Here is a 25,439-nt window from a genome sequence, read left to right on the forward strand (position 1 = left end):
TCGTGCGCCTCTCTCTCGTGCGCCTCTCTTGCTCTCGTGCGCCTCTCTCTCGCTCTCGTGCGCCTCTCTCTCTCTCGTGCGCCTCTCTCTCTCTCGCTCTCGTGCGCCTCTCTCTCTCTCGTGCGCCTCTCTCTCTCTCTCGTGCGCCTCTCTCTCTCTCTCTCTCGTGCGCCTCTCTCTCTCTCTCTCTCTCGTGCGCCTCTCTCTCTCTCGTGCGCCTCTCTCTCTCTCTCGTGCGCCTCTCTCTCTCTCTCTCTCGTGCGCCTCTCTCTCTCTCTCTCGTGCGCCTCTCTCTCTCGTGCGCCTCTCTCTCTCTCTCTCGTGCGCCTCTCTCTCTCTCGTGCGCCTCTCTCTCTCTCGTGCGCCTCTCTCTCTCTCGTGCGCCTCTCTCTCTCCCGTGCGCCTCTCTCTCGTGCGCCTCTCTCTCTCGTGCGCCTCTCTCTCGTGCGCCTCGCTCTCTCTCTCGTGCGCCTCTCTCGTGCGCCTCTCTCTCTCTCGTGCGCGCCTCTCTCTCTCTCGTGCGCGCCTCTCTCTCTCTCGTGCGCGCCTCTCTCTCTCTCGTGCGCGCCTCTCTCTCTCGTGCGCGCCTCTCTCTCTCATGCGCGCCTCTCTCTCTCTCGTGCGCGCCTCTCTCTCTCTCGTGCGCGCCTCTCTCTCTCTCGTGCGCGCCTCTCTCTCTCTCGTGCGCGCCTCTCTCTCTCTCGTGCGCGCCTCTCTCTCTCTCGTGCGCGCCTCTCTCTCTCTCGTGCACGCCTCTCTCTCTCTCTCGTGCGCGCCTCTCTCTCTCGTGCGCCTCTCTCTCTCTCGTGCGCCTCTCTTTCTCTCGTGCGCCTCTCTTTCTCTCGTGCGCCTCTCTCTCGTGCGCCTCTCTCTCTCGCTCTCTCGTGCGCCTCTCTCTCTCGCTCTCTCGTGCGCCTCTCTCTCTCTCGTGCGCCTCTCTCTCTCTCTCGTGCGCCTCTCTCTCTCTCGTGCGCCTCTCTCTCTCTCGTGCGCCTCTCTAGTGCGCCTCTCTCTCGTGCGCGCCTCTCTAGTGCGCCTCTCTCTCGTGCGCCTCTCTCTCTCGTGCGCGCCTCTCTAGTGCGCCTCTCTCTCGTGCGCCTCTCTCTCTCGTGCGCCTCTCTCTCTCGTGCGCCTCTCTCTCTCGTGTGCCTCTCTCGCTCTCTCGTGCGCCTCTCTCTCTCGCGCTCTCATGCGCCTCTCTCTCTCGTGCGCCTCTCTCTCTCTCGTGCGCCTCTCTCTCTCGTGCGCCTCACTCTCTCGTGCGCCTCTCTCTCTCGTGCGTCTCTCTCTCTCGTGCGCCTCTCTCTCGTGCGCCTCTCGCTCTCTCGTGCGCCTCTCTCGCTCTCTCGTGCGCCTCTCTCGCTCTCTCGTGCGCCTCTCTCTCGTGCGCCTCTCTCTCTCGTGCGCCTCTCTCTCTCGTGCGCCTCTCTCTCTCGTGCGCCTCTCTCTCTCGTGCGCCTCTCTCGCTCTCTCGTGCGTCGCTCTCTCGTGCGCCTCTCTCTCGCTCTCTCGTGCCCCGCTCTCTCGTGCCCTCTCGTGCCACGCTCTCTCGCTCTCTCGTGCGCCTCTCTCTCGCTCTCTCGTGCGTCTCGCTCTCTCGTGCACCTCTCTCCTGCTCTCTCGTGCGTCTCTCTCGCTCTCTCGTGCGCCTCTCTCTCTCGCTCTCTCGTGCGCCTCTCTCTCTCGCTCTCTCGTGCGCCTCTCTCTCTCGCTCTCTCGTGCGCCTCTCTCTCTCGCTCTCTCGTGCGCCTCTCTCTCTCGCTCTCTCGTGCGCCTCTCTCTCTCTCGTGCGCCTCTCTCTCTCTCTCGTGCGCCTCGCTCTCTCTCGTGCGCCCTCTCTCTCGTGCGCCTCTCTCTCGTGCGCCTCTCTCTCTCTCGTGCGCCTCTCTCTCTCTCGTGCGCCTCTCTCTCTCTCGTGCGCCTCTCTCTCTCGTGCGCGCCTCTCTAGTGCGCCTCTCTCTCTCGTGCGCCTCTCTCTCGTGCGCCTCTCTCTCTCGTGCGCCTCTCTCTCGTGCGCCTCTCTCTCTCGTGCGCCTCTCTCTCTCGTGCGCCTCTCTCTCTCGTGCGCCTCTCTCGCTCTCTCGTGCGCCTCTCGCGCTCTCGTGCGCCTCTCTCTCTCTCGTGCGCTTCTCTCTCTCTCGTGCGCCTCTCTCTATCGTGCGCCTCTCTCTCTCTCGTGCGCCTCTCTCTCTCGTGCGCCTCTCTCTCTCGCGCGCCTCTCTCGCTCTCTCGCGCGCCTCTCTCTCTCGCACTCTCGCGCGCCTCTCTCTCTCGCACTCTCGTGCGCCTCTCTCTCTCTCGTGCGCCTCTCTCTCTCGTGCGCCTCTCTCTCGTGCGCCTCTCTCTCGTGCGCCTCTCTCTCGTGCGCCTCTCTCTCTCGTGCGCCTCTCTCTCGTGCGCCTCTCTCTCGTGCGCCTCTCTCTCGTGCGCCTCTCTCTCGTGCGCCTCTCTCTCGTGCGCCTCTCTCTCGTGCGCCTCTCTCGCTCTCTCGTGCGCCTCTCTCTCTCGCTGTCTCGTGCGCCTCGCTCTCTCGCTGTCTCGTGCGCCTCGCTCTCTCGCTCTCTCGTGCCCCGCTCTCTCGTGCCCTCTCGTGCCCGGCTCTTTCGCTCTCTCGTGCGCCTCTCTCTCGCTCTCTCATGCGTCTCGCTCTCTCGTGCACCTCTCTCCTGCTCTCTCGTGCGTCTCTCTCGCTCTCGTGCGCCTCTCTCTCTCTCTCGTGCGCCTCTCTCTCTCGTGCGCCTCTCTCTCGTGCGCCTCTCTCTCTCTCTCGTGCGCCTCTCTCTCTCGTGCGCCTCTCTCTCTCGTGCGCCTCTCTCTCTCTCTCGTTCACCTCTCTCTCTCTCGTTCGCCTCTCTCTCTCTCTCGTGCGCCTCTCTCTCGTTCGCCCCTCTCTCTCTCTCGTGCGCCTCTCTCTCTCTCTCGTGCGCCTCTCTCTCGTGCGTCTCTCTCTCTCTCGTGCGCCTCTCTCTCTCTCTCTCTCGTGCGCCTCTCTCTCTCTCTCGTGCGCCTCTCTCTCTCTCGTGCGCCTCTCTCTCTCTCTCTCTCCCTCTCGTGCGCCTCTCCCTCTCGTGCGCCTCTCCCTCTCGTGCGCCTCTCCCTCTCGTGCCCCTCTCTCTCGTGCGTCTCTCTCGTGCGTCTCTCTCGTGCGTCTCTCTCGTGCTTCTCGCTCGTGCGCCTCTCTCTCTCTCGTGCGCCTCTCTCTCTCTCTCTCGTGCGGCTCTCTCTCTCTCTCTCGTGCGCCTCTCTCTCTCTCTCGTGCGCCTCTCTCGCGCTCCCGTGCGCCTCTCTCTCTCTCGTGCGCCTCTCTCTCTCTCGTGCGCCTCTCTCTCGTGCGCCTCTCTCTCGTGCGCCTCTCTTGCTCTCGTGCGCCTCTCTCTCGCTCTCGTGCGCCTCTCTCTCTCTCGTGCGCCTCTCTCTCTCTCGCTCTCGTGCGCCTCTCTCTCTCTCGTGCGCCTCTCTCTCTCTCTCGTGCGCCTCTCTCTCTCTCTCTCTCGTGCGCCTCTCTCTCTCTCTCTCTCGTGCGCCTCTCTCTCTCTCGTGCGCCTCTCTCTCTCTCTCGTGCGCCTCTCTCTCTCTCTCTCTCGTGCGCCTCTCTCTCTCTCTCTCGTGCGCCTCTCTCTCTCGTGCGCCTCTCTCTCTCTCTCTCGTGCGCCTCTCTCTCTCTCGTGCGCCTCTCTCTCTCTCGTGCGCCTCTCTCTCTCTCGTGCGCCTCTCTCTCTCCCGTGCGCCTCTCTCTCGTGCGCCTCTCTCTCTCGTGCGCCTCTCTCTCGTGCGCCTCGCTCTCTCTCTCGTGCGCCTCTCTCGTGCGCCTCTCTCTCTCTCGTGCGCGCCTCTCTCTCTCTCGTGCGCGCCTCTCTCTCTCTCGTGCGCGCCTCTCTCTCTCTCGTGCGCGCCTCTCTCTCTCGTGCGCGCCTCTCTCTCTCATGCGCGCCTCTCTCTCTCTCGTGCGCGCCTCTCTCTCTCTCGTGCGCGCCTCTCTCTCTCTCGTGCGCGCCTCTCTCTCTCTCGTGCGCGCCTCTCTCTCTCTCGTGCGCGCCTCTCTCTCTCTCGTGCGCGCCTCTCTCTCTCTCGTGCACGCCTCTCTCTCTCTCTCGTGCGCGCCTCTCTCTCTCGTGCGCCTCTCTTTCTCTCGTGCGCCTCTCTTTCTCTCGTGCGCCTCTCTCTCGTGCGCCTCTCTCTCTCGCTCTCTCGTGCGCCTCTCTCTCTCGCTCTCTCGTGCGCCTCTCTCTCTCTCGTGCGCCTCTCTCTCTCTCTCGTGCGCCTCTCTCTCTCTCGTGCGCCTCTCTCTCTCTCGTGCGCCTCTCTAGTGCGCCTCTCTCTCGTGCGCGCCTCTCTAGTGCGCCTCTCTCTCGTGCGCCTCTCTCTCTCGTGCGCGCCTCTCTCGTGCGCCTCTCTCTCTCGTGCGCCTCTCTCTCTCGTGCGCCTCTCTCTCTCGTGCGCCTCTCTCTCTCGTGTGCCTCTCTCGCTCTCTCGTGCGCCTCTCTCTCTCGCGCTCTCATGCGCCTCTCTCTCTCGTGCGCCTCTCTCTCTCTCGTGCGCCTCTCTCTCTCGTGCGCCTCACTCTCTCGTGCGCCTCTCTCTCTCGTGCGTCTCTCTCTCTCGTGCGCCTCTCTCTCGTGCGCCTCTCTCGCTCTCTCGTGCGCCTCTCTCGCTCTCTCGTGCGCCTCTCTCGCTCTCTCGTGCGCCTCTCTCGCTCTCTCGTGCGCCTCTCTCTCGTGCGCCTCTCTCTCTCGTGCGCCTCTCTCTCTCGTGCGCCTCTCTCTCTCGTGCGCCTCTCTCTCTCGTGCGCCTCTCTCGCTCTCTCGTGCGTCGCTCTCTCGTGCGCCTCTCTCTCGCTCTCTCGTGCCCCGCTCTCTCGTGCCCTCTCGTGCCACGCTCTCTCGCTCTCTCGTGCGCCTCTCTCTCGCTCTCTCGTGCGTCTCGCTCTCTCGTGCACCTCTCTCCTGCTCTCTCGTGCGTCTCTCTCGCTCTCGTGCGCCTCTCTCGCTCTCCCGTGCGTCTCCCTCTCCCGTGCGCCTCTCTCTCTCTCGCTCTCGTGCGCCTCTCTCTCGCTCTCGTGCGCCTCTCTCTCGCTCTCGTGCGCCTCTCTCTCTCTCTCTCGCTCTCGTGCGCCTCTCTCTCTCTCGCTCTCGTGCGCCTCTCTCTCGCTCTCGTGCGCCTCTCTCTCGCTCTCGTGCGCCTCTCTCTCGCGTTCTCGTGCGCCTCTCTCTCTCTCGTGCGCCCCTCTCCCTCTCTCTCTCTCTCTCTCTCTCTCTCTCGTGCGCCTCTCTCTCTCTCTCTCTCGTGCGCCTCTGTCGTGCGCCTCGCTCTCTCGTGCGCCTCTCTCTCTCTCGTGCGCCTCGCTCTCTCGTGCGCCTCTCTCGCTCTCGTGCGCCTCTCTCTCTCTCGCTCTCGTGCGCCTCTCTCTCTCTCGCTCTCGTGCGCCTCTCTCTCTCTCGCTCTCGTGCGCCTCTCTCTCTCTCGCTCTCGTGCGCCTCTCTCTCGTGCGCCTCTCTCTCTCTCTCGTGCGCCTCTCTCTCTCTCTCTCTCTCGTGCGCCACTCTCTCTCTCTCTCTCGTGCGCCTCTCTCTCTCTCTCTCGTGCGCCTCTCTCTCTCCCGTGCGCCTCCCTCTCTCTCGTGCGCCTCTCTCTCTCTCGTGCGCCTCTCTCTCTCTCGTGCGCCTCTCTCTCTCTCGTGCGCCTCTCTCTCTCTCGTGCGCCTCTCTCTCTCTCGTGCGCCTCTCTCTCTCTCGTGCGCCTCTCTCTCTCTCGTGCGCCTCTCTCTCGTGCGCCTCTCTCTCTCTCTCGTGCGCCTCTCTCTCGTGCGCCTCTCTCTCGTGCGCCTCTCTCTCGTGCGCCTCTCTCTCTCGTGCGCCTCTCTCTCTCGTGCGCCTCTCTCTCTCGTGCGCCTCTCTCTCTCGTGCGCCTCTCTCTCTCGTGCGCCTCTCTCTCGTGCGCCTCTCTCTCGTGCGCCTCGCTCTCTCTCTCGTGCGCCTCTCTCGTGCGCCTCTCTCTCTCGTGCGCCTCTCTCTCGTGCGCGACTCTCTCTCTCTCGTGCGCGCCTCTCTCTCGTGCGCGCCTCTCTCTCTCTCGTGCGCGCCTCTCTCTCTCTCGTGCGCGCCTCTCTCTTGCGCGCCTCTCTCTCTCTCGTGCGCGCCTCTCTCTCTCTCGTGCGCGCCTCTCTCTCTCTCGTGCGCGCCTCTCTCTCTCTCGTGCGCGCCTCTCTCTCTCTCGTGCGCGCCTCTCTCTCTCGTGCGCGCCTCTCTCTCTCGTGCGCGCCTCTCTCTCGTGCGCGCCTCACTCTCTCGTGCGCGCCTCTCTCTCTCGTGCGCGCCTCTCTCTCTCGTGCGCGCCTCTCTCTCTCGTGCGCGCCTCTCTCTCTCGTGCGCGCCTCTCTCTCTCGTGCGCGCCTCTCTCTCTCGTGCGCGCCTCTCTCTCTCGTGCGCGCCTCTCTCTCTCGTGCGCGCCTCTCTCTCTCGTGCGCCTCTCTCTCTCTCTCTCGTGCGCCTCTCTCTCTCTCTCTCGTGCGCCTCTCTCTCTCTCTCTCGTGCGCCTCTCTCTCTCTCGTGCGCCTCTCTCTCTCTCTCATGCGCCTCTCTCTCTCGTGCGCCTCTCTCTCTCTCTCTCGTGCGCCTCTCTCGTGCGCCTCTCTCTCTCTCTCGTGCGCCTCTCTCTCTCTCTCGTGCGCCTCTCTCTCTCTCTCGTGCGCCTCTCTCTCTCTCTCGTGCGCCTCTCTCTCTCGTGCGCCTCTCTCTCTCGTGCGCCTCTCTCTCTCTCGTGCGCCTCTCTCTCTCTCTCGTGCGCCTCTCTCTCTCTCTCGTGCGCCTCTCTCTCTCTCTCGTGCGCTTCTCTCTCTCGTGCGCCTCTCTCTCTCTCTCGTGCGCCTCTCTCTCTCTCTCGTGCGCCTCTCTCTCTCTCTCGTGCGCCTCTCTCTCTCTCTCGTGCGCCTCTCTCTCTCTCTCGTGCGCCTCTCTCTCTCTCGTGCGCCTCTCTCTCTCTCGTGCGCCTCTCTCTCTCTCGTGCGCCTCTCTCTCTCTCGTGCGCCTCTCTCTCTCTCGTGCGCCTCTCTCTCTCTCGTGCGCCTCTCTCTCTCTCGTGCGCCTCTCTCTCGTGCGCCTCTCTCTCTCGCTCTCTCGTGCGCCTCTCTCTCGCTCTCGTGCGCCTCTCTCTCGCTCTCGTGCGCCTCTCTCGCTCTCGTGCGCCTCTCTCTCTCGCTCTCGTGCGCCTCTCTCTCTCTCGTGCGCCTCTCTCTCTCGCTCTCTCGTGCGCCTCTCTCTCTCGCTCTCTCGTGCGCCTCTCTCTTGCTCTCGTGCGCCTCTCTCTCTCGCTCTCGTGCGCCTCTCTCTCGTGCGCCTCTCTCTCGTGCGCCTCTCTCTCGTGCGCCTCTCTCTCGTGCGCCTCTCTCTCGTGCGCCTCGCTCTCTCGTGCGCCTCTCTCTCTCGTGCGCCTCTCTCTCTCGTGCGCCTCTCTGCCTCGCTCTCTCGTGCGCCTCTCTCTCGCTCTCGTGTGCCTCTCTCTCGCTCTCGTGTGCCTCTCTCTCGCTCTCGTGTGCCTCTCTCTCTCGCTCTCGTGCGCCTCTTTCTGTCTCGTGCGCCTCTCTCTCGTGCGCCTCTCTCTCTCGCTCTCTCGTGCGCCTCTCCCTCGCTCTCGTGTGCCTCTCTCTCTCGCTCTCGTGTGCCTCTCTCTCTCGCTCGCCTCTCTCTCGCTCGCTCGCCTCTCTCTCGCTCGCCTCTCTCTCTCTCGCCTCTCTCTCTCGCTCGCCTCTCTCTCTCTCTCTCGTGCGCCTCTCTCTCTCTCGCTCGCCTCTCTCTCTCTCGCTCGCCTCTCTCTCTCGCTCGCCTCTCTCTCTCTCTCGCTCGCCTCTCTCTCTCTCGCTCGCCTCTCTCTCTCTCGCTCGCCTCTCTCTCTCTCGCGTGCGCCTCTCTCTCTCTCGCTCGCCTCTCTCTCTCTCGCTCGCCTCTCTCTCTCTCTCTCTCGCTCGCCTCTCTCTCTCTCGCGTGCGCCTCTCTCTCTCTCGCTCGCCTCTCTCTCTCTCGCTCGCCTCTCTCTCTCTCGCGTGCGCCTCTCTCTCTCGCTCGCCTCTCTCTCTCTCTCGCTCGCCTCTCTCTCTCTCGCTCGCCTCTCTCTCTCTCGCTCGCCTCTCTCTCTCTCTCGCGTGCGCCTCTCTCTCTCTCGCGTGCGCCTCTCTCTCTCTCGCTCGCCTCTCTCTCTCTCGCTCGCCTCTCTCTCTCTCTCTCTCGCTCGCCTCTCTCTCTCTCGCGTGCGCCTCTCTCTCTCTCGCTCGCCTCTCTCTCTCTCGCTCGCCTCTCTCTCTCTCGCTCGCCTCTCTCTCTCTCTCGCTCGCCTCTCTCTCTCTCGCTCGCCTCTCTCTCTCTCGCTCGCCTCTCTCTCTCTCGCGTGCGCCTCTCTCTCTCGCTCGCCTCTCTCTCTCTCTCGCTCGCCTCTCTCTCTCTCGCTCGCCTCTCTCTCGCTCGCCTCTCTCTCTCTCTCGCTCGCCTCTCTCTCTCTCGCTCGCCTCTCTCTCTCTCTCGCGTGCGCCTCTCTCTCTCGCTCGCCTCTCTCTCTCTCGCTCGCCTCTCTCTCTCTCACTCGCGCCTCTCTCTCTCGCGTGCGCCTCTCTCTCTCTCGAGCGCCTCTCTCTCTCTCGCGCCTCTCTCTCTCGCTCGCCTCTCTCTCTCTCGCTCGCCTCTCTCTCTCTCGCTCGCCTCTCTCTCTCTCGCTCGCCTCTCTCTCTCTCGCTCGCCTCTCTCTCTCTCTCTCGCCTCTCTCTCTCTCTCTCGCCTCTCTCTCTCTCTCGCGCCTCTCTCTCTCGCGCCTCTCTCTCTCGCGCCTCTCTCTCTCGCTCGCCTCTCTCTCTCTCGCTCGCCTCTCTCTCTCTCTCTCGTGCGCCTCTCTCTCTCTCGCTCGCCTCTCTCTCTCGCTCGCCTCTCTCTCTCTCGCTCGCCTCTCTCTCTCTCGCTCGCCTCTCTCTCTCTCGCTCGCCTCTCTCTCTCTCGCTCGCCTCTCTCTCTCTCGCGTGCGCCTCTCTCTCTCGCTCGCCTCTCTCTCTCTCTCGCTCGCCTCTCTCTCTCTCGCTCGCCTCTCTCTCTCTCGCTCGCCTCTCTCTCTCTCTCGCGTGCGCCTCTCTCTCTCTCGCGTGCGCCTCTCTCTCTCTCGCGTGCGCCTCTCTCTCTCTCGCTCGCCTCTCTCTCTCTCGCTCGCCTCTCTCTCTCTCTCTCTCGCTCGCCTCTCTCTCTCTCGCGTGCGCCTCTCTCTCTCTCGCTCGCCTCTCTCTCTCTCGCTCGCCTCTCTCTCTCTCGCTCGCCTCTCTCTCTCTCTCGCTCGCCTCTCTCTCTCTCGCTCGCCTCTCTCTCTCTCGCTCGCCTCTCTCTCTCTCGCGTGCGCCTCTCTCTCTCGCTCGCCTCTCTCTCTCTCTCGCTCGCCTCTCTCTCTCTCGCTCGCCTCTCTCTCGCTCGCCTCTCTCTCTCTCTCGCTCGCCTCTCTCTCTCTCGCTCGCCTCTCTCTCTCTCTCGCGTGCGCCTCTCTCTCTCGCTCGCCTCTCTCTCTCTCGCTCGCCTCTCTCTCTCTCACTCGCGCCTCTCTCTCTCGCGTGCGCCTCTCTCTCTCTCGAGCGCCTCTCTCTCTCTCGCGCCTCTCTCTCTCGCTCGCCTCTCTCTCTCTCGCTCGCCTCTCTCTCTCTCGCTCGCCTCTCTCTCTCTCTCGCTCGCCTCTCTCTCTCTCGCTCGCCTCTCTCTCTCTCTCTCGCCTCTCTCTCTCTCTCTCGCCTCTCTCTCTCTCTCGCGCCTCTCTCTCTCGCGCCTCTCTCTCTCGCGCCTCTCTCTCTCGCTCGCCTCTCTCTCTCTCGCTCGCCTCTCTCTCTCTCTCTCGTGCGCCTCTCTCTCTCTCGCTCGCCTCTCTCTCTCGCTCGCCTCTCTCTCTCTCGCTCGCCTCTCTCTCTCTCGCTCGCCTCTCTCTCGCTCGCCTCTCTCTCGCGCGCCTCTCTCTCTCGCGCCTCTCTCTCTCGCGCCTCTCTCTCTCGCGCCTCTCTCTCTCGCGCCTCTCTCTCTCGCGCCTCTCTCTCTCGCGTGCGCCTCTCTCTCTCGCGTGTGCCTCTCTCTCTCTCGCGCCTCTCTCTCTCTCTCTCGCGCCTCTCTCTCTCGCGCCTCTCTCTCTCGCGCCTCTCTCTCTCGCGCCTCTCTCTCTCGCGCCTCTCTCTCTCGCGCCTCTCTCTCTCGCGCCTCTCTCTCTCGCTCGCCTCTCTCTCTCTCTCTCGTGCGCCTCTCTCTCTCTCTCGCTCGCCTCTCTCTCTCTCTCGCGCCTCTCTCTCTCGCGCCTCTCTCTCTCGCTCGCCTCTCTCTCTCTCTCTCGTGCGCCTCTCTCTCTCTCGCTCGCCTCTCTCTCTCTCGCTCGCCTCTCTCTCTCTCGCTCGCCTCTCTCTCTCTCTCTCGCTCGCCTCTCTCTCTCTCTCTCGCTCGCCTCTCTCGCTCGCCTCTCTCTCTCGCTCGCCTCTCTCTCTCTCTCGCTCGCCTCTCTCTCTCTCTCTCGCTCGCTCGCGCGCCTCTCTCTCTCGCGCCTCTCTCTCTCGCTCGCCTCTCTCTCTCTCTCGCTCGCCTCTCTCTCTCTCTCGCTCGCCTCTCTCTCTCTCTCGCTCGCTCGCGCGCCTCTCTCTCTCGTGCGTCTCTCTCTCTCTCGCGTGCGCGTCTCTCTCTCTCTCGCGTGCGCCTCTCTCTCTCTCTCGTGCGCCTCTCTCTCTCTCGTGCGCCTCTCTCTCTCTCGAGCGCCTCTCTCTCTCTCGCTCGCCTCTCTCTCTCGCTCGCCTCTCTCTCTCTCTCGCTCGCCTCTCTCTCTCTCTCGCTCGCCTCTCTCTCTCGCGCCTCTCTCTCTCGTGCGCCTCTCTCTCTCTCTCGCGTGCGCCTCTCTCTCTCTCGCGCCTCTCTCTCTCGCGCCTCTCTCTCTCGCGCCTCTCTCTCTCGCGCCTCTCTCTCTCGCGCCTCTCTCTCTCGCGCCTCTCTCTCGTGCGCCTCTCTCTCTCTCTCGCGTGCGCCTCTCTCTCTCTCGCGCCTCTCTCTCTCTCGCGCCTCTCTCTCTCGCTCGCCTCTCTCGCTCGCCTCTCTCTCTCGCTCGCCTCTCTCTCTCTCGCTCGCTCGCGCGCCTCTCTCTCTCGCGCCTCTCTCTCTCGTGCGCCTCTCTCTCTCTCTCGCGTGCGCCTCTCTCTCTCTCGCCTCTCTCTCTCTCGCTCGCCTCTCTCGCTCGCCTCTCTCGCTCGCCTCTCTCGCTCGCCTCTCTCTCTCGCTCGCCTCTCTCTCTCTCTCGCTCGCCTCTCTCTCTCTCTCGCTCGCCTCTCTCGCTCGCCTCTCTCTCTCTCTCGCTCGCCTCTCTCGCTCGCCTCTCTCTCTCTCTCGCTCGCCTCTCTCGCTCGCCTCTCTCTCTCTCTCGCTCGCCTCTCTCGCTCGCCTCTCTCTCTCTCTCGCTCGCCTCTCTCTCTCTCTCGCTCGCCTCTCTCTCTCTCTCGCTCGCCTCTCTCTCTCTCTCTCGCTCGCCTCTCTCTCTCTCGCTCGCCTCTCTCTCTCTCGCTCGCCTCTCTCGCTCGCCTCTCTCGCTCGCCTCTCTCGCTCGCCTCTCTCGCTCGCCTCTCTCTCTCGCTCGCCTCTCTCTCTCGCTCGCCTCTCTCTCTCTCGCTCGCCTCTCTCTCTCTCTCGCTCGCCTCTCTCTCTCTCTCGCTCGCCTCTCTCTCTCTCTCGCTCGCCTCTCTCTCTCGCTCGCCTCTCTCTCTCGCTCGCCTCTCTCTCTCTCTCGCTCGCCTCTCTCTCTCTCTCGCTCGCCTCTCTCTCTCTCTCGCTCGCCTCTCTCTCTCTCTCGCTCGCCTCTCTCTCTCTCTCGCTCGCCTCTCTCTCTCTCTCGCTCGCTCGCGCGCCTCTCTCTCTCTCTCGCGCCTCTCTCTCTCGTGCGCCTCTCTCTCTCTCTCGCGTGCGCCTCTCTCTCTCTCTCGCGCCTCTCTCTCTCGCGCCTCTCTCTCTCGCGCCTCTCTCTCTCGCGCCTCTCTCTCTCGCGCCTCTCTCTCTCGCGCCTCTCTCTCGCGCCTCTCTCTCTCGCGCCTCTCTCTCTCGTGCGCCTCTCTCTCTCTCTCGTGCGCGTCTCTCTCTCTCTCGCGTGCGCCTCTCTCTCTCTCTCGTGCGCCTCTCTCTCTCTCGAGCGCCTCTCTCTCTCTCGCTCGCCTCTCTCTCTCTCGCTCGCCTCTCTCTCTCTCGCTCGCCTCTCTCGCTCGCCTCTCTCTCTCGCTCGCCTCTCTCTCTCGCTCGCCTCTCTCTCTCTCTCGCTCGCCTCTCTCTCTCTCGCTCGCCTCTCTCTCTCTCTCGCTCGCTCGCGCGCCTCTCTCTCTCTCGCTCGCCTCTCTCTCTCTCTCGCTCGCCTCTCTCTCTCTCGCTCGCCTCTCTCGCTCGCCTCTCTCTCTCGCTCGCCTCTCTCTCTCGCTCGCCTCTCTCTCTCGCTCGCCTCTCTCTCTCTCTCGCTCGCCTCTCTCTCTCTCTCGCTCGCCTCTCTCTCTCTCTCGCTCGCCTCTCTCTCTCTCGCTCGCCTCTCTCTCGCTCGCCTCTCTCTCTCTCTCGCTCGCCTCTCTCGCTCGCCTCTCTCTCTCGCTCGCCTCTCTCTCTCTCTCGCTCGCCTCTCTCTCTCTCGCTCGCCTCTCTCTCTCTCGCTCGCCTCTCTCTCTCTCTCGCTCGCCTCTCTCTCTCGCTCGCCTCTCTCTCTCGCGCCTCTCTCTCTCGCGCCTCTCTCTCTCGCTCGCCTCTCTCTCTCTCTCGCTCGCCTCTCTCTCTCTCGCTCGCCTCTCTCGCTCGCCTCTCTCTCTCTCGCTCGCCTCTCTCTCTCGCTCGCCTCTCTCTCTCTCTCGCTCGCCTCTCTCTCTCTCTCGCTCGCTCGCGCGCCTCTCTCTCTCGCGCCTCTCTCTCTCGTGCGCCTCTCTCTCTCTCTCGCGTGCGCCTCTCTCTCTCTCTCTCTCTCGTGCACCTCTCTCTCTCGTGCGCCTCTCTCTCTCTCTCGTGCGCCTCTCTCTCTCTCTCGTGCGCCTCTCTCTCTCTCTCACTCGCCTCTCTCTCTCTCGCTCGCCTCTCTCTCGCTCGCCTCTCTCTCTCTCTCTCTCGCCTCTCTCTCTCTCTCGCTCGCCTCTCTCTCTCTCTCTCTCTCGCTCGCCTCTCTCTCTCTCTCTCTCTCTCGCTCGCCTCTCTCTCTCGCTCGCCTCTCTCTCTCTCTCTCGCTCGCCTCTCTCTCTCTCTCTCTCTCGCTCGCCTCTCTCTCTCGCTCGCCTCTCTCTCTCTCTCTCGCTCGCCTCTCTCTCTCTCTCTCTCTCGCTCGCCTCTCTCTCTCTCTCTCGCTCGCCCGCCTCTCTCTCTCTCGCGCTCTCTCGTGCGCCTCTCTCTCACGCTCTTGTGCGCCTCTCTCGCGCTCTCTCTCTCTCTCGTGCGCCTCTCTCTCGCGTGTCCGTGCGTTCCGCCCCCCCCCCCGTCTTTGTAATTGAAGGTGCACACTGCTTCCCTGAAGGAAGTGTTGGTGCCAAATGCTTGCTCACAGTTTGCTGAGGAGAGTGAGGACTGTTCTGTCTGAAGTGAGTTAGGGGCATTCATAAATTATTCCATTGTGGGAAGTAGTTTTTCTTGCTCTGCATTGACCTTGCTTCCCTTTCAATCCACTCTGTTCCCTTTGTACTCTAACTGTGGATGACCTCTAATTTATTTTAATCAGTTCTCCATCTTAAGGGAACTGGACATAAAAAAAATATATAATGGTAATGGAACAGTGATTGTACCCTTAGAAAATAAAGGCTGTAGTACTTTCCAGCTCTCGATCCTAAAGTTGGAAAGTAGTGTTTTTCTTAGTCTCTCCAACTGTGGAGTTGAATCCACATGCACGTAATGTAGGCTGTGGGTGATAGCCTTGTGTACGGTGTCCTGTGCTGGGTTTTTCATCATTGCGTATGATTTGTTTGCAGCCAAAGGGTGCTGATAGAAAACAGAAAACAGACAGGGAAAAGATGGAAAAACGAACTCGTCAAGAGAAGGAAAAGTATCAGCCTTCTTATGATACAACTATTCTCACAGAGGTAAGACTGCACTCGGACAAATGTTTGAGATCTGACATTTGTTTTCTTTAGTCTGCTAGATCTGTTTTTTGGTAGGTATGTGTAATGTTTTGATGTAAACTATTAAACTGGAGTGGTGGGGAAGAACGAGACCTGTTTGGCTTATTAATACTTCATTTTGGTTTCTGTTCCTGTTCATTCTGAGCATCAATGTCGTTCATGTGCCCAATATTCAGCTGTTTTTATTGGACTTGTAAATACTTCAATATTTTTATTCCTCATATATTTGATTCCTGAAGTAATTTTGAAGTATTCAGCATAAACTGCGATGAATTAACTCAGGGACCAATGTGGTTAAAAGATGATATGCAAACTTCAGTGCAGAGTGGACTGTGGGGAAAGCTGTGTAGCAACCAGAAGGCATCTCTACCAATACTTTAGATGAATGTAATAGTTATGGTTAATTTGGAGAAGTTGTCATCACATTGTGATTTGTAAGTGTCTAATTGACTTTTCCCCATCTAGTGCTCTCCCTGGCCAGACATCTCCTATGTTAACAATACGGCATCTCCTGGATTTACCAGTTCGCACAGCAGTTTTACCATTGCTGAAGGGTAGGTCTCATCAATGCTATATTCTTATCCCCGTAACTTACAGCATTTAAGAGCTGCTTATTAATAGAAATTATTAATCTAATTTCAGAAATGGATCCCCTCATCATCAGCCTGACTCCGTTCCTTCAAACACTGATGTAAGTGGCTTTTTCCAACATTATTCATAAACTTTTCCTGATCAGTGCGGTAGCATGAGAATATTGTGTGTCATTTAGTGTTCCATGTTTGGTTTGCATTGTTATCCCAGTGATTCAGTTTTAGAGGCTAAATTGTTCCAAATTCTCAGGGTTTGGTGGGAGGGGTGGTGGAGATCTAAATGCACCCAGTTTTACCTCAGACTTTGGTCTGAGCCCTGGAGCAGTTTGAACTTCTTGGTACGGGACATTTAACTGCTGCATGCCCAACAGACATCTTCTGCCACTGCCCTCCTGTAGTAAACTTTACCTCCTGGGTGGCTGTTTGTTTGTTTGTTTCTTTCTTTCTTTCTCTCTCCTCTCCACTTGTCCAAAATGACCAATGAGGAGTTTTTCTGGACACTGGCAGATGACTTTCTTTTGAAGCTGCATTATGGTAGAGCTGAATGTTAATGAACATTATTATTGAAATTGAATCTGCCCCCCCCCCTTCCTTTCCCTTCCCCCCTGCGCACTCTACTTGAAGGTGCTGGCTGTTAGGGTGTGGTTCCACAAGCACTTCCTACCTTCACCCATTTGGCAATTCTTCACGTATGAGCCTACGTATTGGCAGACTGTTTGACTGTGGGGGCCATCACAGGCAAGCCTGTGCTCTCAATTTTGATCAGCCTCTCTGGGGCTTTGTTTCCCCTACCCCTCCCTAACCCAGGGCCACTGTACCAATTGTAGCATCAAAAGAGAGAGTTTTGTACAACAGTGTTTCCTTGTCTTCAAAAACACACCTATGAAAAGAAGGTTTTGCAATTTGAAGCTTTAGTTTGGGGAGGGTTATTTTACTGAGTGCATTTTCTTTTTTGGGGTGTGTCTTCACCTAATAGAGCTAAGAATATATCTATGGATGGATGAGGGAAATTGGCCTGAAACCTGCAAAAGATTCAATTGGCTAAGTTTATTTCAAAACCGTAATGGGCAGGAGGAAGAAAAGAATTGAAGAAATCTAGTTAAAGCGAAGTAGGGTTTCATTTTAAAAAGAGATGAGGGGGAGATGCTCTTAGAGTCCTAGCATAATGCCAGTTTGTGCCCCTTATTCTTCATGACAAGTTCTGAATCTGGATTACCCAAATGGACGGATTTCAGCAATGCAGAGTGAAGACCCAACTGCTGTCCAATAGAAGGTCACACAGGAAGGCGAGGAACTCTATCGTAGACTCTGGTGTGTTGTATAAGAGCTGGAGACTAGGTCTGGGTGCAGGTCACTTGCTCAACCTCTACCTTTGGGCTGATGTAGGAAAGACGTTTTAAAAAATAAAATCTGAAATCTCAAAAATTACATTATTGTCAGGGGGACAAATGTTTGTAAAGATACCAACAAAGCTGAATGCATAATTCTCTGTACCAACTGGGGATGGGGGTGAGAAAGTAGAGCCATTTTAAGCCATATAATCACAGATGGGCAAAGGATTGAGCATGCAGACCAGTTGTGTAAAACAATAGAAAGATTGTGCAAAATCAGAAAACAATTCAGCAAAATAAATCCGGTCACTGAAGTAAAATGATTCAATCTGTGAGTCTTTTGTATCTAATGCAGAGCCAATAGATAACTGGATCAAAATTCAGTTAAGCCCCACACTAATTGGCACTAATTTTGGCACAATGGAGATTTGTGGATGTAAATAATTAAAATCTGAACAGATGATTGTTTAACAACACACATTGATCTGTTTAAAAATAACTATATTCCCACCCCATTTTATAGGTTTATCTCCCAACTGTATCAAAGAGCACGTATTACTCTAGATCAGTTTCGTCTACTTTTGATGTGATTTCGGTATGTTGATGCATAGAGTTTGGTGTTGAAGTGTGCTGTTCTCTGTTGTACTTATTCTCAGCTCTGGCCGCTTTATTCATTAATTTATTCATACATAGGTATATAATACACTTCAATATTTAACTGTGGGTTTCATAGGTCTTCAGATGCTGGTGGAATCCTTTGGTTTGGGGACAGAGAGGAAGAGATGTGCAGCAGGCTTAGTCAGTTCTATAAAGTCAGCTGGTGCAGACCTGTGGCTGTGGAGTAGCCTTCAGCCCAGGCTAGAACTCTTTCCTGTTGAATAAGGGAGAAGCTTAAAGTAAAGATGCAGTTCGAAAGAGGGTGAGGGCTGCTATTAACCCATCCCAAACTTTTCAGTTATTTAAGATAGGAGTCTCTCTCCTCTGATAGGGAAAATGCAGCACAGGAATCCAGAATAATCTTGGAAATTGAGCTAAGCCGATTAAATATGAACTTTTTTTTTAAAAAAGCAGTCTTCACAAAAGAGTTGAGAATGTGGAATGTGCTCTTGCAGAAGGCCCTAAGAGGCTAAATTAATTTAAGATATTTAAAAGGGAGATAGATGTTCATCTGTTAAATGGGTTTGAAGGGATATGGAGGAAAGACCAGCTACCATGGCTAACAGAAATGGTAGAGCAGGCTTGATGGTTCCTCTGTTCCTAATTCTGCTTTTCTATCATGGTTCCATCCTCTGGAGACAACTAGTAATATGTTACACTTAACAAGATGAGTAGTACAAGTGTAAGTGAGGCCTCCTTGGGTTGAGGTGGTTTCATGCCTGGCAACGTAAGATTGGAGCCAAGTCAACCTGATGCAGTCAACTCAATCTGATATCTGAGCCAACAGGTCTGCAGTACTCCAGGGTATTTTTGCTGATCAGCCTGGCTTATTAATGGGACCTGGAATGGGAACCCTGCCACTGAAGCTGGGATAACCCTGAAAACCAATGCAGTACCTGGTTGGGCAAGCAGTGGGAAGTTGCGTGGTTTTAGCAGGTTAAACTCCAGCAGAGTGTGCGTGCTCACACTTTAGGATCCTTAAGCCTGGGCTTTTGCCAACCTGCGCTTCAGTTCTTTGGACTTGTGTAAGTGGGATGTGGCCCTTTGTGGAAAGAAACTCGACCTGTGGCAATTTCTCAGTGGCTTGGTTTGGAAACTTGAAGCATGTTGATGGTTTCCATGTGTCAGACACTCGCCTGACCAAAAAAAGCTAAATAGCCTGGTCTGCTCGCTTACACTATTACACAGTGCCCGTGGAATGTTCTTTAAACACAGTACAGTGGAGTAGGGGTAGAATTTTCAGATCTATAGTTGAGTCCTGGACTTTCATTTCTCTATTGTGATAAGAGAAATCAGTCATTAGTCATTGTAAGATGAAAGGTTGAGGCATAATGTCAGCTTTACTCCGAAGGTAGCACTCTATCTCCTCTAAGTCAGTAGGTTGTGGGTTTAAGCCTCGCTTTAGGACTTTAGCACGTAATCTAGACTGATAGTCCAGTGCAGTACTGAGAGGGTGCTACATTGTCAGATGAGCTGTTAAAACCAAGACCTTGTTTGCCTGTTCAGGTGGATTTGAAGATTCTATGGTATTGTTTGAAGAACAACTTGGAATTGTCCTGGTTATTCATTCATTCGCTGTTTGTGGGCCGTTGTGCGCAAAATGGCTGTAACTTTCGCCTCCATAACGGTCATTGTGCTTCAGAGTAATTCATTGTCTGTGAAGTACTTTGTGATGTAATAAGGTTCTGTATAAATGCAAGTCTTTTTTCTTTTAGTGTAAAGTGTACATGTCCTCTGATTGGTTTACACTGGATTATTAAAGCAATGATGAGTACTAGTATTTTTTTTAATTGGCTTGGGGAAATAGTGATATAGAATCACATTATATGTATCTTTACTCTCTGCTACAGTTATCAGGTTGGCTCTGTGGTAGCACTCTTGCCTCTGAATCGGAAGGTCGTGGGTTGCAGCCCCATTCCAGGACTTGGGAGCACATAATCTAGGCTGACATTTCAGTGCAGTACTGTTGGTAGTGCTGTCTTTCAGTTGAGAGATTAAACTGAGTCCCTATCTCCCTTTGCAAGTGGACATAAAAGATCCCATGGCACTATTAAGAGCAGGGATTCTCCCGGTGTCCTGGCTAACATTTATCCCTCCACCAACACCACCGAAACAGTCTGTCATATATTGCATTTGCTGCTTGTGGAACCTTGCTGAGCGCAAATTGGCTGCTGCATTCGCCTATCTAACTACACTTCAAAAGTAATTCATCGACTGTGAAGCGCTTTCAAACGTCCTTAGGATGTGCATGGTGCTACATAAATGCAAATTCTTTTATTCTTTCTATCCCTAACCTGATCATAATACAGTCCTAATCCAGAGGCTCTAATTCCTGCAGTATTTCCCTTTGTATGTGTACTACAGAAAATCTGCATTGAACCAATAATTATGGTATCCTGTTTATGGGAGGAGGGAGGATTATTGAACTGGTATTCATCCATTCGCCCACTAGTATTTAATTTCTCACCTCAACAACAATTAAAATCTAAATTTGCATAAGCGTAATCGCCTTCTTCTCGATGGATATTGGATTCTTTCTGAAAATTCACATTTGACCTCTTCATGCTTCTGTACAATTTCAGCTCAATAATTCTATTGGATTTTCACTAGATTTGGTAAGTGATTTTGTCTCGTCAGATTTTTGGTTTCTTTCAAAATGTATATGATGGAAACTGTACGTGCATGTGTACATGCATCCAAAATGAAAAACACTTTTAGATTTTTACAGAACTTCACGAGTAACTTTTTCTCATCAGACACTGGGAACCTTTCGAAAGTGGGCTTGTCGGGAATTGTCCGTGTCTCCCGTCTCTGAAAATCAGGTAGGGACTTTCGTTGTCGAAAGGTGCCAACGCTGAGTGCCTTGAGAGGCATGTTTTTTGTTAAAAGCCCACAAGGACTACTATGAAGTTAGAACAAAACCTTTCACTTCCCATAATTTTCAGCAATTTAACAACAACTGAGTAGTGTGACCAGAAAAAACTTTGCAAACAGAAATAGCTATAAATCAGTTTTATAAGGCATTTTCAGTTAAACTTATCACTGACCTATGATTTTGTTCTTTTACATCTCCCTCCCTGTATTTGGGGGGTGGGGAGGAAGGAGGGAGAAGAGATGTAGTGATTAATTTCCTACCTTTTACCATTGGTCTGACTGCTTGTACTGAAATAATGGAACCAAAATAACTCAGTGAAGTACTATATGAGGCAAAAGGTGAGAAATGCTCAGTTTGGATCCTGAAAAAGAACCTGGATGGTGATGGCAAGTTGCAAGGGCTGAATGGTTTTACTTGTTCTAGCATTGTAATGATACACCAAAGCTGACAGTTCAGCTTCCTGGATTACTTTTCTTTTGGGTAGAATAACTATGCCAAGACTGAATTTATATTTCTATTTACTTTTTTTGAATACCAATTTTTAGTTTATTGTTTTTTTTTAAAAAAAGATCTGGATTGGAACCCATTTACATAGAATGTACAGCACAGAAAGAGGCCAACTGGTCTATGCCGGTGTTATTGCTCCACACGAACCTCCTCCCACCCTACTTCATCTAACCCTATCAGCATAATCTTCTATTCCTTTCTCCCTCATGTGTTTATCTAGCTTCCCCTTAAATGCATCTATACTATTCACCTCAACCACTCCTTGTGGTAGCGAGTTCCACATTCCAACCACTCTCTGGGTAAAGAAGTTTCTCCTGAATTCCCTATTGAATTTACTAGCGACTATTTTAGACTTATGACCTTTAGTTCTGGTCTCTCCCGCAAGTGGAAACATTGTTTCTACATCTACCCTATCAAACTCTTTTATAATCTTAAAGACCTCAATCAGGTCATGCCTCAGTCTTTTTTTCTAGAGAAAAGAGCCCCAACCTGCTCAATCTTTCCTGATAGATATAACCTCTCAGTTCTGGTATCATCCTAGTAAATCTTTTTTGCACCTTCACCAGTGCCTCTATAGCCTTTTTATAATATGGCGATCAGAACTCTGCACAGTACTCCAAGTACAGCCATTACACTACTGGGTGTATCCTAAAGGCCACCAACCAGTGGGAAGGTTATAGAAGAGCAAATTTGCAGGGAAATTAGAGGGGTGCAAAAGCTATAGTGATAACTGGGGACTTCAACTATCCTAATATAGACTGGAATAACAATAATAATATAAGGGGTACAGAGGGGGAGGAATTTTTGAAATGTGTTCAGGATAACTTTCTTAACCAGTATGTTTCCGGCCCAATGAGGAAGGAGGCATTGCTGGACTTGGTTCTAGGGAATGAGGTGGAGCAAGTGTCAGTGGGGGAGCATTTAGGGAGCAGCGATCGTAGGTATTCTAAACCTTATGATGCAATGGAAAAGGACACTGACCACTAAAGTAAAAATACTCAATTGGAGGAGGGCCTATTTCAGTGGGATGAGAACAGATCTGGCCCGGGTAAATTGGAATCAAAGATTGGCAGGCAAAACTGTAATTGAACAGTGGGTGGCCTTTGAGGAGATGGTTCGGGTACAGTCTAGGTACGTTCCCACGAAGGAGAAAGGTCGGGCAACTAAAGCCAGAGCTCCCTGGATGACAAATTAGATAGTGAGCAAGATGAAACGGAAAAAAAAGGGCGTATGACAGATGTCAGCTTGATAACATAAGTGAGAGCCAGGCAGAATATTGAAAGTTCAGAGGGGAGGTGAAAAAGGGAAATTAGAGGCAAAGAGAGTATGAGAATAGACTGGTGGCCAACATAAAAGGGAATCCAAAAGTCTTCTACAGGCATATAAATAGTAAACAGGTAGTAAGAGGAGGGGTGGGGCCGATTAGGGACCATACAGGAGATCTACTCATGGAGGCAGAGGGGATGACTGAGGTACTAAATGAGTACTTTGCATCTGTCTTTACCAAGGAAGAAGATGCTGCCAGAGTCACAGTAAAGGAAGATATTGTTGAGATACTGGATGGGCTAAAAATTGATGGAGGTACTGGAAAGGCTAGCTGGACTTAAAGTAGATAAGTCATCCGGTCCGAATGGGATGCATCCTAGGGTGCTGAAGGAAGTAAAGGTGGAAATTGCGGAGGTACTGGCCATAATCTTCCAAACATCCGTAGATATAGGCGTGGTGCCAGAGGACTGGAGAATTGCAAATATTACACCCTTGTTCAAAAAAGGGTGTAAGGATAAACCCAGCAACTATAGGCCAGTCAGTTTAACCTCAGTGGTGGGGAAACTTTTAGAAACGATAATCCAGGACAGAAATAGCAGTCACTTGGACGAGTGTGGATTGATTAGGGAAAGCCAGCATGGATTTGTTAAAGGCAAATCGTGTTTAACTAACCTGATAGAGTTTTTTGATGAGGTAACAGAGAGGATAGATGAGGGCAATGCAGTTGATGTGGTGAATATGAATTTTCAAAAGGCGTTTGATAAAGTGCTGCACAGTAGGCTTATCAAGATTGTGGCCCATGGAACAAAGGGGGCAGTAGCAACTTGGATACAGAATTGGCTAAGTGACAGGAAACAGAGAGTAGTGGTGAACGGTTGTTTCTCGGACTGGAGGAAGGTGTACAGTGGTGTTCCCCAGGGGTTGGTGCTGGGACCACTGCTTTTCTTGATATATATTAATGACTTGGACTTGGGTGTACAGGGCACAATTTACAAAATTTGCAGGTGACACAAAACTTGGAAGGGTAGTGAACAGTGGGGAGGATAGTGATAGACTTCAAGAGGATATAGACAGGTTGGTGGCATGGCGGACATGTGACAGATGAAAATTAACGCAGAAAAATGGGAAGTGATACATTTCGGTAGGAAGAACAAGGAGAGGCAATATAAACTAGAGGGCACAACTCTGAAAGGGGTGCAGGAACAGAGCAATCTGGGGGTATATGTGCACAAATCATTGAAGGTGGCAGGACACGTTGAGAAAGTGGTTAAAAAAGCATATGGGATCCTGTGCTTTATAAATAGAGGCATAGAGTACAAAAGTATGGAAGTCACGATGAACCTTTATAAAACACTGGTTCGGCCACAACTGGAGTATTGTGTCCAGTTCTGGTCACCGCACTTCAGGAAAGATGTGAAGGCCTTAGAGAGGGTGTAGAAGAGATTTACTAGAATGATTGCAGGGATGAGGGACTTTAATTACGTGGATAGATTGGAGAAGCTGGGGTTGTTCTCCTTGGAACAGAGGCGGTTGTGAGGAGATTTGATAGAGGTATTCAAAATCATGAAGGGTCTAGACAGAGTAGATAGAGAGAAACTGTTCCCATTGGCGGAAGGGTCAAGGACCAGAGGACATAGATTTAAGGTGATTGGCAAAAGAACCAAAGGTGACATGAGGAAAAACTTTTTTATATAGCAAGTGGTTATGATCTGGAATGCACTGGCCGAGGGGGTGGTGGAGGCAGATTCAATCATGGCCTTCAAAAGGGAACTGGATAAGTACTTGAAAGGAAAAAATTTGCAGGGCTACGGGGATAGGGCGGGGGAGTGGGACTAGCTGGATTGTTCTTGCATAGAGCTGGTGCAGACTCGATGGGCCAAATGGCCTCCTTCCGTGCTGTAACCTTTCTATGATTGTAAGTGTGGTCTAACTCGGGCTGTATACAAGTTTAACACAACTTCTCTGCTTTTCAATTCTATCCCTCTAGAAATGAACCCCAGTGCTAGGTTTGCATTTTTTATGGTCTTATTAACCTGTGTCACTACTTTTAGTGATTTGTGTATCTGTACCCCCAGATCCCTCTGCTCCTCTACCCCATTTAGACTCTTATTATCCAAGCAGTATGTGGCCCCCTTACTCTTTCTACCAAAATATAATACCTCACACATATCTATATTGAAATTCATTTGCCACTTACATGCCCATTCTGCAAGTTTATTAATGTCTTCCTGTATTTTGTCACAGTCCTCCTCAGTATTAACTCTACCACCCAACTTAGTGTCTTCTGCAAATCTTGAAATTGTACTTCCACTTGACTGTCTCCATTAATGGCCTTGGACGATTTCCCAGAGATACCTGAGTTACTTGATGCTTTTAGAAGCACTGTACCATGTGTTGGATTAATGAAGGAAAAAGACAAAACGCTAATGTTGCAAACCTGCATTTATACTTTCTGTTGCTACAAGTGTCTAAAGAGAACATGAAGCAAGTACAGTCAGATTTGTTGTATGTGTTTTGAGCGAGAGGTTGGCAATCAACTAACTTGTATTTTTTCCCTTCCATATGGAGGACAGAAATGATGGGAGGTAATCATGGTATTCTAAAGGGAAGTAGCTAGAGTGCCGTCACCAAATTTTAGCGATTTTTAAAATTTATTTTGAGTTGTTAGTTTAATAAACATCTAAATGATGATTGTTCCTGTAGGTTAAGAGGGTCTGTCAAGGTAGTATCTAAGTACTGTGGCACAATTTTTGGAACATAAGCTTTACTTTTGGAGTTATGTTTCAGTTTTTCAAAAAAAAACCTTAGGAAGACCCAACAAGTTCCTATAAAATGTTTACAAGACTGAGAGAGCAGTGACGGGTGACCACCTTGTGCTGAGTTTTTCCTTAATTGCTCAATGAATATGTGTGCTCTCTGGCACGCTGTCATTTTCACTAGTTCTAGCAATTCTTATTATTTCACACGAATGTTTGAGAGTGTTCAGGTTCTAGGGGTTCCCTCCCTTCAGATTCCCTCTTCCTAACATGTTCTCTTCTACGTGCTTCCGTTCAGCCAAATTGAGTGGCAGTTGGAGGCTGTTGCCCTCTCATTTCCCATATCTGCTGTAGGATATGGTTCATTCTGGATAAACACGAACTTTATCCAAGTATCGTTGTGGCAAAGAATTCGAATCCTTTTTCTTGTATGAATGTCAAATATTTGGGTTGAAACAGTTAATATTGTGATTTATATATTATACTTACCATGGAACAATATGGACAGTCAGTTTTCCCTGGTGGGATAGTCCATCAAATGGCTCAGCTTAGGACTGAGGAAAGTAACTGACACTCATTGTTACGTGGGATTGAGTGTTTGAGTCCAGTGGAGTTTACACTCCTCTTAGCCTAATGTACTCTTAGGTCATTGTATCTGTGTGTACATTTCATGGCTAATGTCCAAGAATTGACTTGCTACTTTATTTTTGCAGAATCTGTTGCCAACAGCCACACCTCAGGACGCTCAGCAGTGGTTGCACAGAAATCGATTTTCTCCATACTGCAGGCTCTTCGCAAACTTCTCTGGTACCTTTTGCTTATTAACTTATTTGGATGAAAATATTTGTCACAATTACCTGGGATGCTGGAATGGGTTGCAACCCATTTCTTCCATCTCTAGGACCTAGGGTTAGATCCCGTTGAGCCAGTAGGATTAAGTCTCTGCACACTAGGTGAACTCAGTTAACAACTTCAGCTAAATTCTTAGTAGCAGCAATCCACTTCAAAAACCTACCTGCTTATAATTTGCCATTCAATTGGAAGTCTTAGTGAGGCTTCAAGAGTGGCTGGGGTGGGAAATGAACATGTTGCACTTTAGTAGGGGTGCTCTTTTGAGATGGAGATGAAGATCGTGTGGCGAAAGCACACTGTTGGCCTGCCTTAGCAGCACTTGGTGCATGATGTTTTGTTTTAAAATGTGAAACCCAAGTGAAGGGCCAAGGTCTCATTGTGCACGATATCACCAAGATTGAAAAGAGCAGAAGAGAAAACTGACTAGAAGTAGTTATTAACCAATACCAAACTGGAGATGGATGGAAGGAGGGAAGGAATTTCAGTTTTCAAGTAATCCTGGGAAAGAATGAG

At 53.5% G+C, this 25,439-nt stretch overlaps 1 protein-coding gene across 3 annotated transcripts in view; it reads left to right on the forward strand.

Moving 5' to 3' along the window:
• The window catches only part of tfcp2 (transcription factor CP2), a 178,255-nt gene that overhangs the window by 129,254 nt on the left and 23,562 nt on the right, over positions 1-25,439 (forward strand). For 2 of the 3 annotated variants that reach the window (XM_067976743.1, XM_067976745.1), the window contains exons 7-12: positions 13,943-14,053; positions 14,558-14,646; positions 14,735-14,783; positions 19,253-19,285; positions 19,427-19,492; positions 24,788-24,881. In XM_067976743.1, coding sequence (XP_067832844.1) covers positions 13,943-14,053; positions 14,558-14,646; positions 14,735-14,783; positions 19,253-19,285; positions 19,427-19,492; positions 24,788-24,881 — 442 coding nt within the window. The remainder of the gene's footprint in view (positions 1-13,942; positions 14,054-14,557; positions 14,647-14,734; positions 14,784-19,252; positions 19,286-19,426; positions 19,493-24,787; positions 24,882-25,439) is intronic. The other variant, XM_067976744.1, reaches the window with a different exon arrangement.

Source organism: Heptranchias perlo, chromosome X (assembly GCF_035084215.1).
Source record: "Heptranchias perlo isolate sHepPer1 chromosome X, sHepPer1.hap1, whole genome shotgun sequence".
Classification (NCBI taxonomy): domain Eukaryota; kingdom Metazoa; phylum Chordata; class Chondrichthyes; order Hexanchiformes; family Hexanchidae; genus Heptranchias; species Heptranchias perlo.